Source organism: Suncus etruscus, chromosome 7 (assembly GCF_024139225.1).
Source record: "Suncus etruscus isolate mSunEtr1 chromosome 7, mSunEtr1.pri.cur, whole genome shotgun sequence".
Classification (NCBI taxonomy): Eukaryota; Metazoa; Chordata; class Mammalia; order Eulipotyphla; family Soricidae; genus Suncus; species Suncus etruscus.
In genome coordinates this window covers 130612322-130630718 of record NC_064854.1, presented here as the reverse complement: position 1 = coordinate 130630718, position 18397 = coordinate 130612322, and the positions used below count along the sequence as shown (strand labels likewise).

The 18397-nt window shown below is 42.2% G+C and overlaps 1 protein-coding gene across 1 annotated transcript in view; it reads left to right on the top strand.

Annotated features, from left to right (window-relative positions):
- The first annotated feature begins 1701 nt into the window (after positions 1–1701).
- Positions 1702–18397, top strand: part of DNAH12 (dynein axonemal heavy chain 12) — a 227137-nt gene continuing 210441 nt past the window's right edge. The window contains 4 exon segments of the mRNA XM_049776149.1: positions 1702–1874; positions 5175–5256; positions 5892–5918; positions 14506–14695. Of these exon segments, the coding sequence (XP_049632106.1) occupies positions 1702–1874; positions 5175–5256; positions 5892–5918; positions 14506–14695 (472 nt within the window).

The following is an 18397-nucleotide window of genomic DNA, read 5'->3' as shown; positions in this document are numbered from 1 at the left end:
CTGCTTGCAAGGCAAACACCGCTGTGCTATCTCTCCGGGCCTTCCTCAGCTGCTTTTAACCTGTTGGAAAGCTCATCCATTATGTTCTTCAATTCATCTACTGAGTTTTTCAAACCTGTTATTTGACCTGATATTTCAGTTTGGAGTTTTCTGATTTCTACCTTCATATTCTCTTGATTTTTATTAGTGTTCTGATCTACACTTTCTTTGAGTTCTATGAGCATCCTCCATATTTCTTCTCTAAACTCCATTTCTGAAAGACTGCTTAGGTGGTTGGCCATTGTTGGGTCATCAGAGTTTCCATCTTCATTCTCTATGGCTGATGTTGGTCTGTGTAGTTTCCTCATTGTCACGCTTATGCTGTGGGTTTTTCTACGTGTTGTGGTGGTATTCATTGGCTTGGTGGAGTGCACGGCCGCGAAGCGAAGCAGCGCTCCTCTGCTTCGACCTCTTATAGGTGGGCTTAAGGGGGCCAGCAGAGTCAGCTTTATCCGCCAGCCTGGAAACACTCACCTCAGGCGAGGCAAGCCGTCAGGGGATGAATGCCAGAGAAGATCAAAGTTCCCAGGTTGAAGTAAGCTGGGGGAAGCCCCAAAATGTCTGCCGAGCTTAAGGGGCTCAGTAGAGTCTGTCTTATCCACAACTCTGGCCCAGAAAGACCTGTCCCTGATTTTTTACTTTCTTTTCTTTCTTTCTTTTTCTCTTTTCTTTCTTTCTTTCTTTCTTTCTTTCTTTCTTTCTTTCTTTCTTTCTTTCTTTCTTTCTTTCTTTCTTTCTTTCTTTCTTTCTTTCTTTCTTTCTCTCTCTCTCTCTCTCTTCCTTCCTTCCTTCCTTCCTTCCTTCCTTCCTTCCTTCCTTCCTTCCTTCCTCTTTCTTTCTTTCTTTCTTTCTTTCTTTCTTTCTTTCTTTCTTTCTTTCTTTCTTTCTTTCTTTCTTTCTTTCTTTCTTTCTTTCTTTCTTTCTTTCTTTCTTTCTTTCTTTCCTCTCCCCTTTTCCCTCCCTCCATACCTCCCTCTTTCCCTCGCTCGCTCCCTCCCTCCCTCCCTCCCTCCTTCCTTCCTTCCTTCCTTCCTTCCTTCCTTCCTTCCTTCCTTCCTTCCTTCCTTCCTTCCTTCCTTCCTTCCTTCCTTCCTTCCTTCCTTATCTTCCTTCCTTCATGGAGCATACCTGGAAGTGCTCTGGATGCTGTGCACTCAAAAATCACTCCTGGAGAGACTTGAGGCACCATATGGGATGTCAGGGATCTTGGCAATGTAAAAAGCAAGTGCCCTACCCACTGTATTATCGTTCCACCCCTGTATTTATTTTTTAATCTCAAGTGAGTGTACACATTCTTTGTTTGTTTTGGGATCACACCCAGCAGCTCTGTGCTCAGAAATGGCTCCTGGCAGCCTTGGGGGATCATATGGGATGCTGCGATCTGAACTAACATCTGTTCTAGATCTGCTGTGTGCAAGGCAAACACCCTACCGCTGTGCTATTTCTACGGCCTGAGTGTACAAATTCTAAAGGAACCTTACCCCTTTGTCTCAAGCGCTATTTAAAAGACTAATATGCTACTCTTAGGAGGAATATCTAGAAAGGCAAAGAATTATAATGTGAGATAAATTGTGAATATTTTGCTTCTTGCTTTTACAGCTATGGTTTTATGAACTTTTTTATCTTAGGTATATACAGTATTTTAAGGTTTAGGACATCAAGATGTCAGATCCAAGCAAAATCCAAGCCATTGCAGCAGAAAAGGAGGCTCTGAACTTGAAGTTACCTCCCATTGTTCGTCCTCCTGAAAATATAGGTGTTGACACACCAACACAAAGTAAGCTGTTGAATTACAGAAAATCCAAGGAAGAACAGAAGACAATTAACCGCCTAGTGTAAGTACCAAATTAGTAAACAACTTTGCTTGTTTGAAATTAATCTTGTTTGAAATTCAAGTGAAATGTTAAATGTTTATATTCTCATGAAAAACTAACTTTGGGGTCCGAAGCGGTGGTCAGGGCATACGGCGTCTGCATTGGTGTGCTAGCCTAGGATGGACCATGGTTCAATTCACTGGCGTCCCAATGCTTTGGGGATTATTGCCATTTTAATGGTGATAATCCTTCCAGCCCATAAATAGGGTATGTGTCTCCATTTCCTTGTGTCCTCTTTTATTACTTGAAGCAGTGTTTTGTAGCTGTCTTTGTATAGGGGCCCTTCATCTCTTTAGTTAAGTTGACTCCAAGGTATTTGAGTTTCTGTTGTACTATTGTGAGCAGAATTATTAGTTTAATTTCTATTTCTTCTCTATCATTTTTTTGTATATAAGTCATTGGTTTTTGTGTATTAATTTTGTTGCCTGCCACTTTGCTATATGAATCTGTTGTTTCTAGAAGCTTTTTGGTAAAGTCTTTAGGGTTTTCTAAATATAGTATCAAGTCATCTGCAAACAGTGAGAGCTTGGCTTCTTCCTTACCTATCTGGATGCCCTTGGTATCATTTTCTTGCCTCGTTGCTATGGCGAGTACTTCCATAGCTATGTTAATATTTTCCCCAGAATAATGTTAAATAGGAGTGGCTGGGGCCGGAGAGATAGCATGGAGGTAAGGCATTTGCCTTTCATGCAGGAGGTCATCGGTTCAAATCCCGGCGCCCCATATGGTCCCCTGTGCCTGCCAGGAGCAATTTCTGAGCCTGGAGCCAGAAATAACCCCTGAGCACTGCCGGGTGTGACCCAAAAACCACAAAAGAAAAAAAAATAGGAGTGGCTAGAGGGGGAAGCCTTGTATTGTGCCATATTTTAGAGGAAAGGCATATAGTTTATTTCAATGAGTATAATATTTACTATGGGCTTGAGATAAATGGCCTTGATTATATTGAGAAAAGTTACTTCCATTCCCATCTTGTTGAGGGTTTTTTTTTTCAATCATGAATGGGTATTGGACATTATCAAATGCTTCTGTTGTATAGAGTTGTTATGTCTCTAGTCTTCCTGTTCACTGATTCTGTCCTCAGCCACTTTTACTCTGTTGGAGAGGCTTTGGGTGAGGTTTTCATTTTGCCTACCAAGTTTTTCAGTCCTGTTATTTCAGTTGGGAGTTTTCCTATTTCTACTTTCATATCCTCTTGATTCTTATTTGTGGTACGTTCAGTTCGCTCAATGCTTTCTTTGATTTCTATGAACAACCTCCATATTTCTTTTCTAAACTCATTATCTGAGAGGCTAAATAGGTGGTTGGCACTTTTTGTGTCACCAGAGCTGCCATGTTCATTTTATGTGCATGGTGTAGGCCTGCGTTGTTTCCCCATTGTCACACTTGTAGACTGGCTAGAAGTGTGCTACCATGGAGTTGAGTGCCCGGGCTCTTCTGGCTCCAACCTTCAGGGGCGGGTCAACTCACCTCTGTTGACACGACTCTGTAGCTCTTTGAGTGGTGTGGGTTTTGGTGCTAGCAGCAAGGGGTTAGTTGGCACCCATGTTGACTGAACACATGACTGGTGGGAGAAGGCTCCACCCTTGATGTGCACAGTCAGCTCACCTCTGTTGATGTGCATTCCACGGGCTCTTTGTGGTGGTGTGGGCGGTTGGTTCTGATGGCACCCACATTAACATCTTTGATGATTTCTATTGAGATTTATTTCTCACAAAATTCTGTAAGGTGAAGGTAGATAGTACAGTGAGTAGGACTCTCTTGCCTTGCATGTCGCTGACTCAAGTTCAATTCTGAGCACACCGTGTCATTCCTCAAGCCCTGACTTCCTCCCCAAAAGAAAATTCTGTAATATAAAGGCCCATTGAATACATTTTAGGTTAAGTTGAAAATGTGTACAGATGGTCAAGTTTTGTTTGTCTTGGCAGTGCTGGGGTGTAAATCTGGGGACCCCAATACAAAGTGTATGCTAAAGTTCATTAAGTTCTCTTTCAAGACAAAATAGTTTGTGGTTTTTGTTTTTGAACCATATCCTCCACTCTGCTGCTGGGTTGATCACTCTTTTTTTTTTTTTTTTTTTTTTTTTTTTTTTTTGGTTTTTTTTGGGTTACACCCGGCGTTGCTCAGGGGTTACTCCTGGCTGTCTGCTCAGAAATAGCTCCTGGCAGGCACGGGGGACCATATGAGACACCGGGATTTGAACCAACCACCTTTGGTCCTGGATCGGCTGCTTGCAAGGCAAACGCCGCTGTGCTATCTCTCCGGGCCCTGGGTTGATCACTCTTGATGGGGTTTGAGGTACCCTATGAGAATCCAGAGATTAAGCCCAGGGCAGGACATAAAAAGTAAATGGGGGGCCGGAGAGATAACACAGCGTGTGTTTGCCTTGTAAGCAGCTGATCCAGGACCTAAGGTGGTTGGTTCGAATCCCAGTGTCCCATATGGTCCCCCGTGCCTGCCAGGAGCTATTTTTTTTTTTTTTTTGGTTTTTGGGCCACACCCGTTTGACGCTCAGGGGTTACTCTTGGCTATGCGCTCAGAAATTGCCCCTGGCTTGGGGGGACCATATGGGACACCGGTGGATCGAACCGTGGTCTGTCCTATGCTAGCGCTTGCAAAGCAGACACCTTACCGCTAGCGCCACCTTCCCGGCCCTGGAGCTATTTCTGAGCAGATAGCCAGGAGTAACCCCTGAGTACCACCGGTTGTGGCCCAAACACATACACACACACACACACACACACACACACACACACACACACACACACACAAAGTAAATGCTGGGGCCGAAGAGATAGCACAACAGTAAGGCGTTTGCCTTGCATTCAGAAGGACAATGGTTTGAATCCTGGCATCCCATATGGTCTCCCGGGCCTGCCAGGAGTGATTTCTGAGCATGGAGCCAGGAGTAACCCCTGAATGCTGCTGGATGTGACCCAAAAACCAAAAAAAAGGGGCCGGGCGGTGGCGCTAAAGGTAAGGTGCCTGCCTTGACTGCGCTAGCCTCGGATGGACCGCGGTTCGATCCCCCGGCGTCCCATATGGTCCCCCAAGCCAGGAGCGACTTCTGAGCGCATAGCCAGGAGTAACCCCTGAGCGTCACCGGGTGTGGCCCAAAAACCAAAAAAAAAAACAAAAACAAAAACAAAACAAAACAAAACAAAAAAAAGTGTGCTTTACATACTGCCCCACTATTGATAATGTTTTGATATGTTGAAATGTTAATTTCAAGAGTATCAGACATTTTATAATTATACATTTCAGCATTGGAGGAGCCAAAAAAAATTTAGATAAAACACTGGATAAGAAAAATCCTGTAACACCAGATCCAGAATATCCTTCAACTGTAAGTTAATGTTTTTCTCTAAAAAATGTATTTGTAAAAAAAAAATTTATATGTGGGGTGGAGGGGATATACCTAGTATAGTGTTTAGGGTCACTCCCAGGATTGTCTTGCTGATTGGGATGGGGTAGGAGTGGTGTTTCCACATGTATAGGATACACTCCAGCCATTTGAGTCATATTTTAGACCCTAAAAATTTATTCTCAAGGATTGGGGTTGTGGCTTAGTAGATAGATGCATGCCTTACATGTGTAAGGCCTTGGGTTCAATCTTTGTCACTGCCAAAATGGGGCAGGGGAACAGGTTTATATGTATACTATTTTAATTTTTTTTTTTTTTTTTTTTTTGGTTTTTGGGCCACACCCGTTTGACGCTCAGGGGTTACTCCTGGCTATGTGCTCAGAAATCGCCCCTGGCTTGGGGGAACCATATGGGACGCCGGGGGATCGAACCGCTGTCCGTTCCTTGGCTAGCGCTTGTAAGGCAGGCACCTTACCTCCAGCGCCACCGCCCGGCCCCTCTATTTTAATTTTTAAGATAGCTAATATTATAAAAAGAATAATATTTTAATTTATAACATGTTTTAATTTTAACATTGTTAATTACTTGACTTAATTATGTCTGTTTGCTTTTGACAGATGGCCAGTGAACTTAAAAAGAAAGGAGTGAGTTAAAATTTTCATATTTCTTGTTTTAAAATGTTCAAAGAAATTATTATAGAGTACTTTCTTCTGATAAGTTACAGTATGTAGAATCAAATAATTAAGGATGGTGCTGGATGGCGATGGATGGAGAGATTCTTCTCTGCCATCCCAGGCCACTTGGCTCCACAACCCCCATCCAGCCGGCGGGTCTGGGGTTCAGGAAAGCGACGGGTATAGAACTCACTCACAGGCAGGCATCAGGAAGCATCAGCTTTATTCATACCCTATCCACCACATGTGTGTGGCCTACTCATAACCTTTTAAGCACTAGTTATTCTTGGCCCTGCATCTTAACTCCTTCCAGCCATCTTCCCTTTGGGCTCCATGCTGGTCAAAGACCAAAACACAGAAACCCAAAAGTCAGAGAGCCCAGCAGGGCAAACCCCTAATCCCCTGGCTCAAAGGCTTATCTACCTCTTCCAACACCCCTCCCAGGAATGGGCGGGGTTTTGCAGGTAAGGTCACACATAATATCTGGTTCCCAAGACCCCTCCCAGAAATGGGTGGGTCTCAGGTAGCTACACCTAAATCCAGGGTGGAGTTACAACAGTACAGCTGGTAAAGCTAAAAACTGGCGTAGAAAAAAAGAAATTTGGGGGGCCGGGCGGTGGCGCTGGAGGTAAGGTGCCTGCCTTGCCTGCGCTAGCCTAGGATGGACCGCGGTTCGATCCCCCGGCGTCCCATATGGTCCCCCAAGAAGCCAGGAGCAACTTCTGAGCGCATAGCCAGGAGTAACCCCTGAGCGTCACCGGGTGTGGCCCAAAAAAACCAAAAAAAAAAAAAAAAAAAAAAGAAATTTGGGGGGCCGGGCGGTGGCGCTGGAGGTAAGGTGCCTGCCTTGCCTGCGCTAGCCTAGGATGGACCGCGGTTCGATCCCCCGGCGTCCCATATGGTCCCCCAAGAAGCCAGGAGCAACTTCTGAGCGCATAGCCAGGAGTAACCCCTGAGCGTCACAGGGTGTGGCCCAAAAACAAACAAAAACAAAAAACAAAAAAAGAAATTTGGAAACAGATTTTAATACATGTTGGCATTGTCTTATTGCATATGACAATAAGATTTAAGGAGTCTTGTTTTTGATACCATTTATTATTTGAGGATTATTTGTAAATACCACATTTTCCAGCATATAAGATGACTTTTTAACCCCTGAAAAATTTCTTAAAAGTCGGGGGTTATCTTATACGCCAGTATAGGGCATACTGAAACTTATTCCAGCTTCAGGGACGAGTGATCCACCGCATCCCATTTGGCTGCCAGGCGTCATCACGTAGTCGTCTGCTTGTCCTGATTAATCTTTCAGGGCACACAGCGGAGCCAAGTTACTGAGCGCTGCATCCCATCCATCGCTGTGTCGGTGTCATCCCATCTGTCCACCGGGTGTCACTGCTGGTATGCGGCTTTCTGGTGCTCAGTCCTCTGTTCAGTTTAATGGGACACAGAGGAGATGCTCTGTCTCCTCTAGCTGTCCTATTAATCACTGTACCCCAACTGCTCTTGGAGGAGCTCCCTCTCCCTGCTCTCAATGTTTACATGCTTGATGACAAATAGCATTATGTTTATAAATGTCAGTTTTCCAGGTAAGTACATGCATGACATACACATTTGAATTAAAATTTCCATATTGAAATCAGATCTTACATTTTTTTAATTTCCATTTGGTGTGTGTTAAAAGAGAGGTAGTTTTATACGGCAAATATAGCCCAAACCCTATATTTTAACAGGAAAAGTAGGGGCTCATCTTACACGTTCAGTCATCTTATACGCCAGAAAATACATGGCAGCTCAATTCTTATTCTGAACAAAGAAAAATTTAAAGTGACTTATACATGAAATGTATTTTATTTTTATTGATAAATTTTCCTAATACTGATAGAATAATTTATTATAACATATGTATGTTAGTTACAGTCTAGATGCTATAAATTTTAATAAAAGACTGAGAGCCCGAGAGATAGTACAGTAGATAAGGTACTGCCTCAAATCATTCATCCAGGTTCAATTCCTAGCACTCCATATGATATCCTGAGCACTGGTAGGAGTGATCTCTTTGAGTACAGAGCCAGGAGTATCCCTGAACAGCACTAGGTGTGCCTAAAAGCCAAAAAAAAAAAAAAAAAAACAACAAAAGAAGCCAATTTTATATTCATATCATAGGACTATGATATGATTGGTGAAAAATTATATTGCATAAAACTTCCTTAACAGTGAAGTATATGTCAACACGGGGGACTGATTACATAAAAGAGTAAATGGTATAGCAGTTCCCAGTTGCAGGTACCATTTTCCAAGTCTTTGAAAATTCCTTTTGGTCATAGTAGGTTGAAAATGATATTTCCCATCCTAGGCCCCCTGGTGTAATGGTTAGCACTCTGGATTCTGAAAATGATATTTCCCTGTGGTTAAAGATCTTTGGAAGGTCTCATTTTGGGAATAGTTTATTTTAGCTACTTTGGGAATGGGGGAAGTGGCCATACCTGTCAGTGCTTAGGACCAAATGTAGTGCCAGAGATGAACCTGGGTTGCTCACAGACAAGCACCTTACCTGTTGTACTTTGCTCCATCTCACTTTAAAAATAGCCTTCTTTCTTCCTCTTCTACCTGCTGTACTTTCTTAGGGATGTTTCAAATTTGCCTTATAATTGTGCATGAGAACTGACCCAAGATAGTCACAAAACATTAAGGTGCTAGATCTGAGACTGTCTGTATTTAAGGACATATTTGTGTTTGAGTTTAGTAATATTGCCTTCTATGTGTCTTAGTCTTAAAAGGGGAATCAGGATGATTATTTCTGAACCCACTGCTTTGAAATTTGATCTCTAGAATCACCACTAGTTTATCATTAACATCACCAGTGATTACAAATTGCCATATTCAAAGGATATTTCTTCAGCACTTTAGAATTTTTATTAAAAATTACTTTGAACAGGGCCCGGAGAGATAGCACAGCGGTGTTTGCCTTGCAAGCAGCCAATCCAGGACCAAAGGTGGTTGGTTCGAATCCCGGTGTCCCATATGGTCCCCCGTGCCTGCCAGGAGCTATTTCTGAGCAGACAGCCAGGAGTAACCCCTGAGCAACGCCAGGTGTGGCCCCCCAAAAAAATTACTTTGAACAGGGGTCAGAGTGTGGCGCAGGTGGTAGGGCATTTGCCTTGCTAGCACTAACCTAGGACAGACCGTGGTTTGATCCCCGGCGTCCCATATGGTCCCCCAAGCCAGGAGCAATTTCTTAGCACAGAGCCAGGAATAATCGGGTGTGGCCCCTAAACAAAAAATATTACTTTAAACATTATGGTTTACATGGTTGTTCATGATACTGTTGTTTTTTACAGTTACAAAGTTGTTCATGCTCGAGTTTCAGTAATATAGTATACAGTACCCATCACCAGTGCACATTTCCTGCCTCCAGTATCCCCAGTTTCCCTCCCACCCTCCCCTTGCCCTCTCCCTTGCCTGCCTCTGTGGCAGACATTTTTTCTTCTCTTGATGGAGAGGGGAGAGGGGTCCTTTTGCGAAAGCTGCAGGCTGCAGGAGGATTCTCTCGCTCTCTTTGCTCACTCTTTTACACCCTGTTCTTCTTGTCTGTGTGGATTATTATTTGCTGCGGATAAATATTACCAAGGTCTCCCCCCGAAAGGGGACAAGGGGATGGGAAGTAATTTCTCATTCTGGGGACTGTTCTTGGATTCACAAATACCCAACAAAGGATTTAACAGTGAAGATAACTTACAAATGGCGCCCTGGTCTTTGACCAGCATGGAGGTCAAAGGAAGATGGCTGAAAGGAGTTAAGATGCAGGGCTAAGAATAGCAAGTGCGGGGCCGGGCGGTGGCGCTGGAGCTAAGGTGCCTGCCTTGCCTGCGCACGGACCGCGGTTCGATCCCCCAGCGTCCCATATGGTCCCCCAAGAAGCCAGGAGCAACTTCTGAGCGCATAGCCAGGAGTAACCCCTGAGCGTCACAGGGTGTGGCCCAAAAACAAAAACAAAAACAAAACAAAAAAAAAAAGAATAGCAAGTGCTTGAAAGGTTATGATATAGGCCACACACATGTGGTGGATAGGCATGAATAAAGCTGATGCTTCCTGATGCCTGCCTGTGAGTGAGTTCAATACCCGTGGCTTTCCTGGACCCCAGACCCGTCGGTTGATGGGGGTTGCGGAGCCACGTGGCCTGGGATGGCATCCACCTTCATCCTTCACCATCCTGCACCATCCTGAATTATTTAACACAACAAATGATGCTCAAACTGTGATTTGAATCCTGGACCCAAGAAAGCAGTGATGATGGTGAAATTTCTGCTTTTCAGTTTCATTTTGGCTCTTTTCGGATGCACTGAGCCCAAAACCCTTGGCCACGTGCCACAATTTTCAAAGATGGCTGACACCCCATCTGGGGGCTCAAAGGCCATTGAAACAAAGGTGATGGAAGCTTGTATCACCTCCATCCCAGGCCCAGGCCCAGGACGGAAACTTTGTTACAAGAAACAAAAACCTAGACCTCCTCAAAGACTGATTAAAAGCCTATATTGGAAACAGAGGAGAAAAAAGACTGTATTTAAAGTGGACTGATTTTCTGAGAACAACCTTCGGCTTGAATTTGGATTTCAACTTTGAAAACTTCGGACTAGACTTTTAGAACTCTGAACATCCAAAAGCTCCCTGCAAAAAAGCTGTGGCGGAGAAAAATCTTCCAAAGTGCCACCCAGAGGGGAGAAAAGGCAGCTGCAATCAGCCAAGAACTCCCGGCCCTGTGGCAAAAAAGCGGTGAAAAAATCAGCCCAGAAGCGGCAACGCCTGCGGCTTGGCTCGGCTTGGCTCAGCTCTGCTCCAGAAAAGTGGCAAGCCTGGAATCCACCCTCCAAATCACAAAGGTGAAATGGCGTGAGCAAACAGGCCTGCAGAAAGTTTAAAGAAGCCACGTGGTGAGATCAGCGTGGGACAAACCAGCATCTGGACTTATGGTTTTAGGTGTAGGAACTAAGCGGGTAGTTATATATTTTACTCATAGTTGGTGATTGGATAAGTTTTAGTTAGTTAGTGGTTAAAAAATAAAAATAAAAAAGGAGTAATAGGGCCCGGAGAGATAGCACAGCGGTGTTTGCCTTGCAAGCAGCTGATCCAGGACCAAAGGTGGTTGGTTCGAATCCCGGTGTCCCATATGGTCCCCCGTGCCTGCCAGGAGCTATTTCTGAGCAGACAGCCAAGAGTCACCCTTGAGCAACGCCGGGTGTGACCCAAAAACCAAAAAAAAAAAAAAAAAAAGGAGTAATAACAGTTTAGCCCATTTAAAGATCTTATTTCTAACCGCCTGCATCTTTGTCTTGATTTAGTCATTTTCTTTATAATTTAACTGTGTTTTGTTTTCCAGTTAATATTTTCTTTTTTTTTTTTTTTTTGTGGTTTTTGGGTCACACCCGGCAGTGCTCAGGGGTTATTTCTGGCTCCAGGCTCAGAAATTGCTCCTGGCAGGCACAGGGGACCATATGGGGCGCCGGGATTCGAACCGATGACCTCCTGCATGAAAGGCAAACACCTTACCTCCATGCTATCTTTCCCGGCCCCCATTTTTTTTTTTTTTTTTTTTTTTTTTTTTTTAGGCCACACCCGGTGACGCTCAGGGGTTACTCCTGGCTAAGCGCTCAGAAGTCGCTCCTGGCTTGGGGGACCATATGGGATGCCGGGGGATCGAACTGCGGTCCGTCCAAGGGTAGCACAGGCAAGGCAGGCACCTTACCTCTAGCGCCACTGCCCGGCCCCCCAGTTAATATTTTCAATTGCAAAATGTTTTACTGTGTGTATTTTAATGTACTTAGCCTGTTTTTAAAATGTATGTTATGCATTTATGCTGTAGTACTTGTGTGTAGGGAAGGTTAATAGGAACAGAAAGTTCCCCCAATATAGTTTAAAAGTATAGGAACATGAAAGTTCCGGAATAGTGCTTGGTAGAAAAGCATTAAGAAAATATTAAGTTACAGGTATATAGTATATTTTGCAGAAATGTTATGTTTTTGAAAAGGGCTGGTATGTTAATTTTCACTTTATTACTTTGTTGCTTGAAAATATTAACCCACCTTTGGCTAAAGGTGGAGTTAGGATTACAAATGGTTCTTTTATATTTCAGAGAAGGGGGAGATGAAGCCTCATCCCCCACCCATATTTCCTAGGTAACTTGACCTTACCTGCAAGACCCCGCCCATTCCTGGGAGGGGTCTTGGAAAAGGTAGATAAGCCTTTGACCCAGGGGATTCAGGGCCCTTTTGGCCTTTTGGCTTTTGGCTGACTCTCGCGCGCTTCTGGTCTTTGACCAGCATGGAGGTCAAAGGAAGATGGCTGAAAGGAGTTAAGATGCAGGGCCAAGAATAACTAGTGCTTGAAAGGTTATGATGTAGGCCACACACATGTGGTGGATAGGGATGAATAAAGCTGATGCTTCCTGATGCCTGCCTGTGAGTGAGTTCAATACCTGTCACTTTCCTGAACCCCAGACCAGCCGGTTGATGGGGGATGAAGCCATGTGGCTGGGGCCTAAGAACAAAGGCCTCCATCTCTATCCTCCACCATTATTAATTATTTAATACAACAAGTCTTAACTTCTCTTTATCACATTTCCCACTTGCCATATTAGTTACATTGTTCTTGCCTTAGATCAGGCCTTTGCCTCTTGCTCTAACTGCAGCAGCGTAGTCAAATAAGTGTCTTCCTATTTCCTATAGAATTATACAGCTTAAGATGGAAAATGAGGCTTTCTGTAATATGACTCTTGCATATCTTGTAGTATCTTTCTCATCACTCTTTGAATAATATTTTTGATTTTGGGGCAGTACTTGGCAACATTCAGAGATTATTTCTAGATATGTACTCAATTATTCTTGCAAGCTTCGGGGACCATATGCTAGGCTAGGGATTGAACTGAGGTTGGCTGCATGCAGGGTAAGTGCCTTTCATGCTACCCACTACTCAGAAATCACACCTGACAGGCTTGGGAGACCATCTGTGATGCCGGAAATCAAACCCAGGTCCGTCTTGGGTCAGCTGTGTGCAAGGCAAACACCCCAACCCATGCTATCTTTTTGGCCCTCAAACATCTTAATTTTTATGAAGTCAAAACTTGAGCAACCTTTTTATGGTGTGTCCTCCTATGGCGTGATCATGGAGCTTTAGAACTCTTCCCAGTGATGGTACTTGGACAACCAAGCCATGTAGTTCATGCTAGCCTCTGTTCGGGTACTAGCCACAGTGCTACCCTGATGATGGTTGGTGGTTTCAGGGCCACCAATGATGGTTACTTCTTGGGGATCTCATATGTTAATTTTTGCACATGAACTTAGGATAAACTTATTTAGTTTTATGAAAATGTATATAGATACTTATATTGGTATTGCATCAAATTGATTTTGAGATAAATTGAAATTTTCATGATATTAAAATGTTTTTAGCAAGAGAGTGTCTTCATTTGTTCATGTCTGTTTTTGTTACACTTCTCGTTGTTATAAAGGAGTTTATGAAATTATCTTGAGGAAATAATCTCCAAGAGAGCAAGGGCTTTGCCTTTTTTTTGTTAAACACCTTTTTCAGCATCCTTACATTCTTTTTTTTTTCTTTGGGGGGGGGGCTGTTATACCCGCTCAGGGGTTACTCCAGACTCCACACTTAGAAATTGCTCCTGGCAGGCTCGGGGAACCATATGGGATGCCGGGATTCGAAACAATAACCTTCTGCATGAAAGACAAACGCCTTACCTCCATGCTATCTTCCGGACCCATCCTTACATTCTTTTTTTTGGGGGGGGGCCACACCCATTTGATGCTCAAGGGTTACTCCTGGCTAAGCGCTCAGAAATTGCCCCTGGCTTGGGGGACCGTATGGGATGCCGGGGGATCAAACTGCGGTCCTTCCTTGGCTAGCGCTTGCAAGGCAGACACCTTACCTCTAGCGCCACCTCGCCGGCCCCCATCCTTACATTTTTTTTTTTTTTTTGGTTTTTGGGCCACACCCGGCATTGCTCAGGGGTTACTCCTGGCTGTCTGCTCAGAAATAGCTCCTGGCAGGCACGGGGGACCATATGGGACACCTGGATTCGAACCAACCACCTTTGGTCCTGGATCAGCTGCTTGCAAGGCAAACGCTGCTGTGCTATCTCTCCGGGCCCATCCTTACATTTTTAACGTGGATATTTGTTCAATTAATAAATGCTTGTTTAGTGAAGGAGAAATAAATTAATGGTTATTTAGTTTGGCTTCAAATATATTTATATATAATATGTATATTAAGTATATTTAAGTACATAGTAAAATTATATACTAATAACACTCATTTTGGGGAGAACTCATTTTATTTTTTCTCCCCACCCTTGAGAACTCATTTTAAAGAAAGAAAAATATAAAATGATTTCTAATAGGTTATATTTTGAGATTATGTGTTTTAATTCTGAAAACATGTTATTTGTCAGAATACTAATATTCTAAAATGTTGTCTTGAGAAGACAGAGCTCAGGAGTTATAGTTAAATGATACAGCAATAAAAATATTTAATTGTTTTATTATGTTCTCAGCTCAACTATCTTGATCTAAAGAAATGTGTAGAAAATAGTCCCATAGTACCTATTCAGCAGGAATGGTTGGAACATATGCTTATGCTTGTACCTGAATCTCTAAAAGAAGGGAAAGAAAGAGAAAAACTCATTGAAAGTCTAATAAATGAAGTATCAAGTGACTATGAAAATAGTATGAAGAGATATTTTGGTAAGTTAATGGGAACAATGCCATATTTTTATAATATACTTCTCTGATTCTCTCAATAAAAAGTAAATAACTCAGATAATGAATGATGGAAATTTTATATAATTTACATAAATACTTTTAGATTTTATTTTATTAAAACCATTGTGATTTACAAAGTCCTTCATAGTTGGGTTTTAGACATACATGAACCAGGGCCAATCCCACCACCAGTTTTCATTTCCCTCCACCCATGATCTCTAAATGCATCTCAGACCACCCCCCTCTGCCAGAATAATGGATTCATTTTAAGTTTAGATTGTTAAAGTTTGAGTTTCTTGATTCCATTGTTGTTGCCTTTGGCTTGTATATTTAGATCTGGCCTTTTTTTAAGATAATATTTTATTTAAACACCTTGATTACAAACATGATTGTGGTTGGGTTTCAGTCAAGTAAGAGAACACCCCCATCACCAGTGCAACATTTCCATAACCAATGTCCCAAATATCCCTCCTTCCCCACCTCGCCCCTGCCTGTACTCTAGATAGGCTTTCTATTTCCCTCATACATTCCCATTGTTAGGATAGTTTGCAATGTAGTTATTTCTCTAACTAAATTCACCACTCTTTGTGGTGAGCTTCATGAGGTGAGCTGTAACTTCCAGCCTTCTCTTTTGTCTCTGAAAATTATTGCAAGAATGTCTTTCATTTTTCTTAAAACCCATAGGTGAGTGAGAGCATTCTCTCTCTCTCTCTCTCTCTCTCTCTCTCTCTCTGACTTATTTCACTCAGCATAATAGATTCCATGTGTATCTGTGTATAGGAAAGTTTCATGATTTCATCTCTCCCGACGGCTGCATAATACTCCATTGTGCATATGTACCAGTTTCTTTAGCCATTCATCTGTTGAAAGGCATCTTGGTTGTTTCCAGAGTCTTGCTATGTAAATAGTGCTGCAGTGAATATTGGTGTAAAGAAGGGATTTTTGTATTGTATTTTTGTGTTCCTAGGGTATATTTCTAGGAGTGGTATAACTGGATCGTATGGGAGCTCAATTTCCAGTTTTTGGAGGAATCTCCATATCACTTTCCATAAAGGTTGGACTAGACAGCATTCCCACCAGCAGTGGGTAAGAGTTCCTTTCTCTCCACATCCCCGCCAACACTGCTTGTTCTCATTCTTTGTGAGGCGTGCCAATCTCTGTGGTGTGAGGTGGTACTTAATAATTGTTTTGATTTGCATCTCCCTGATGATTAGTGATGTGGAGCATTTTTTATGTGCCTTTTGGTCATTTGTATTTCTTCTTTATCAAAGTGTCTGTCCATTTCTTCTCCCCATTTTTGATGGGATTAGATGTTTTTTTCTTGTAAACTTCTGTCAGTGCCTTGTATACTTTGCATATTGCCCCTTATCTGATGGGTATTGGGTGAATAGTTTCTCCCACTCAGTGGCTGGCTCTTGTATCTTGGGCACTATTTCCTTTGAGGTGCAGAAGTTTCTCAGCTTAATATATTCCCATCTGTTAATCTCTGCTTTCACTTGTTTGAAGAGTGCAGTTTTCTCCTTGAAGATGCCTTTATACTCAATGTCATGGAGTGTTTTACCTACGTTTTGTTCTATATACCTTTATGGTATCAGGTCTCATATCGAGGTCTTTAATCCATTTGGATTTTACCTTTGTACATGATGATAGCTGGGGGTCTAAGTTCAATTTTTTGCAAGTGGCTAGCCAGTTGTGCCACTTGTTGAAGAGACTTTCTTTGCTCCATTTAGGATTTCTTGCTCCTTTATCAAAAATTAGGTGATTGCATATCTGGGGAACATTCTCTGAGTATTCAAGCCTATTCCACTGATCTGAGGGTCTGTCTTTATTACAGTACCATGCTGTTTTGATAACTATTGCTTTATAATACAGTTTAAAGTAGGGGAAAGTAATGCCTCCCATATTCTTTTCCCCAAGGATTTCTTTAGCTATTCGAGGGTGTTTATTGTTCCAAATGAATTTCAAAAGTGTTTGATCCACTTCTTTGAAGAATGTCATGGGTATCTTTAGAGGGATCACATTAAATCTGTAAATGCTTTGGGGACTATTGCCATTTTAATGATGTTAATCCTGCCAATCCATGAACAGGGTATATGTTTCCATTTTCGTGTGTCCTCTCATTTCTTGTCGTAGAGTTTTATAGTTTTCTTTGAATAGGTCCTTCATGTCTTTGGCCAAGTTGACTCCAAGATATTTGAGTTTGTGTGGCACTAATGTGAATGGGGTTGTTTTTTTAATGTCCATTTCTTTTTTGTTGTTTAATTTTTTGTTTTTGGGTCACACCTCGCAGCACTGTGGGGTTACTCCTGGCTTTATGCTCAGAAATCATTCCTGGCAGGCTCGGGGGACTATATGGGTTGCCGGAATTCGAACCATCATCCTTCTGCATGTAAGGCAAATGCCTTATCTCCATGATATCTCTCCGGCCCCTTAATGTTCATTTCTTCCCTATCATTATTGGTATATAAAAAGGCCATTGATTTCTGTGTATTAATTTTGTAGCCTGTCACATTGCTATATGAATCTACTATTTCTAGAAGCTTTTTGGTAGAGTCTTTAGGGTTTTCTAAGTAGAGTATCATGTCATCTGCAGACAGTGAGAGCTTGACTTCCTCCTTTCCTATCTGGATGCTCTTGATGTCTTTTTCTTGCCTAATCACCATAGCAAGTACTTCCAGTACTATGTTGAAGAGGAGTGGTGAGAGCAGACAGCCTTGTCTTGTACCAGAATTTAGAGGGAAGGCTTTTAGTTTTTCTCCATACGATAATATTTGCCATTGGTTTGTGGTAGATGGTCTTGACTATATTGAGAAAGGTTCCTTTTATTCCCATCTTGCTGAGAGTTTTTATCAGGAATGGGTGTTGGACCTTATCAAATGCTTTCTCTGCATCTATTGATATGATCATATGGTTTTATTTTTCTTGTTGTTGATGTTGTGTTTTATGTTGATAGATTTATGAATGTTAAACCATCCTTGCATTCCTGGGATGAAACCTACTTGATCATGGTGAATTATCTTCTTGATGAGGCATTGGATTCTATTTGCCAGGATTTTGTTGAGAATCTTTACATCTGTGTTCGTTAGGGATATTGGTCTGTAATTTTCTTTTTTGGCAGCATCTCTGAATGTTTTTGGTATCAAGGTGATGTTGGCTTCATAAAAGCTGTTTGGAAGTGTTCCTGTTTTTTCAATTTCATGAAAGAGTCTGGCCAGGATTGGTAGTAGTTCCTATTGAAAAGTTTGAAAGAATTCTTTTTTTTTTTTTTTTTTTTGAGTAATATCCGGGGAGAGCCAGTGGTCCTCACATTACGGCCCGCTGGCCACATATTATATTTGTTCCTGTTTTGTTTCTTCACTCAAAAATAAGATATATGCAGTGTGCATAGGAATTGGTTCATAGATTTTGTTTTTACTATAGTCAGGCCCTCCAGTGGTCTGAGGGACAGTGATCCGACTCCCTGTTCAAAAGTGTTTATGTATATATACATAATATATATATATATATATATATATATAAATTCTTTAAGCACCATAATTACAAGCATGATTTTAGTTGGGTTTCATTCATAAAGGGAACATCCCCCTTCATCAGTGCAACATTCCTGCCACCAATGCCCCCACCTTCCCAACCCCTGCCTGTATTCAAAACAGGCATTTTACTTCTCTCCCTCATTAAGACTGT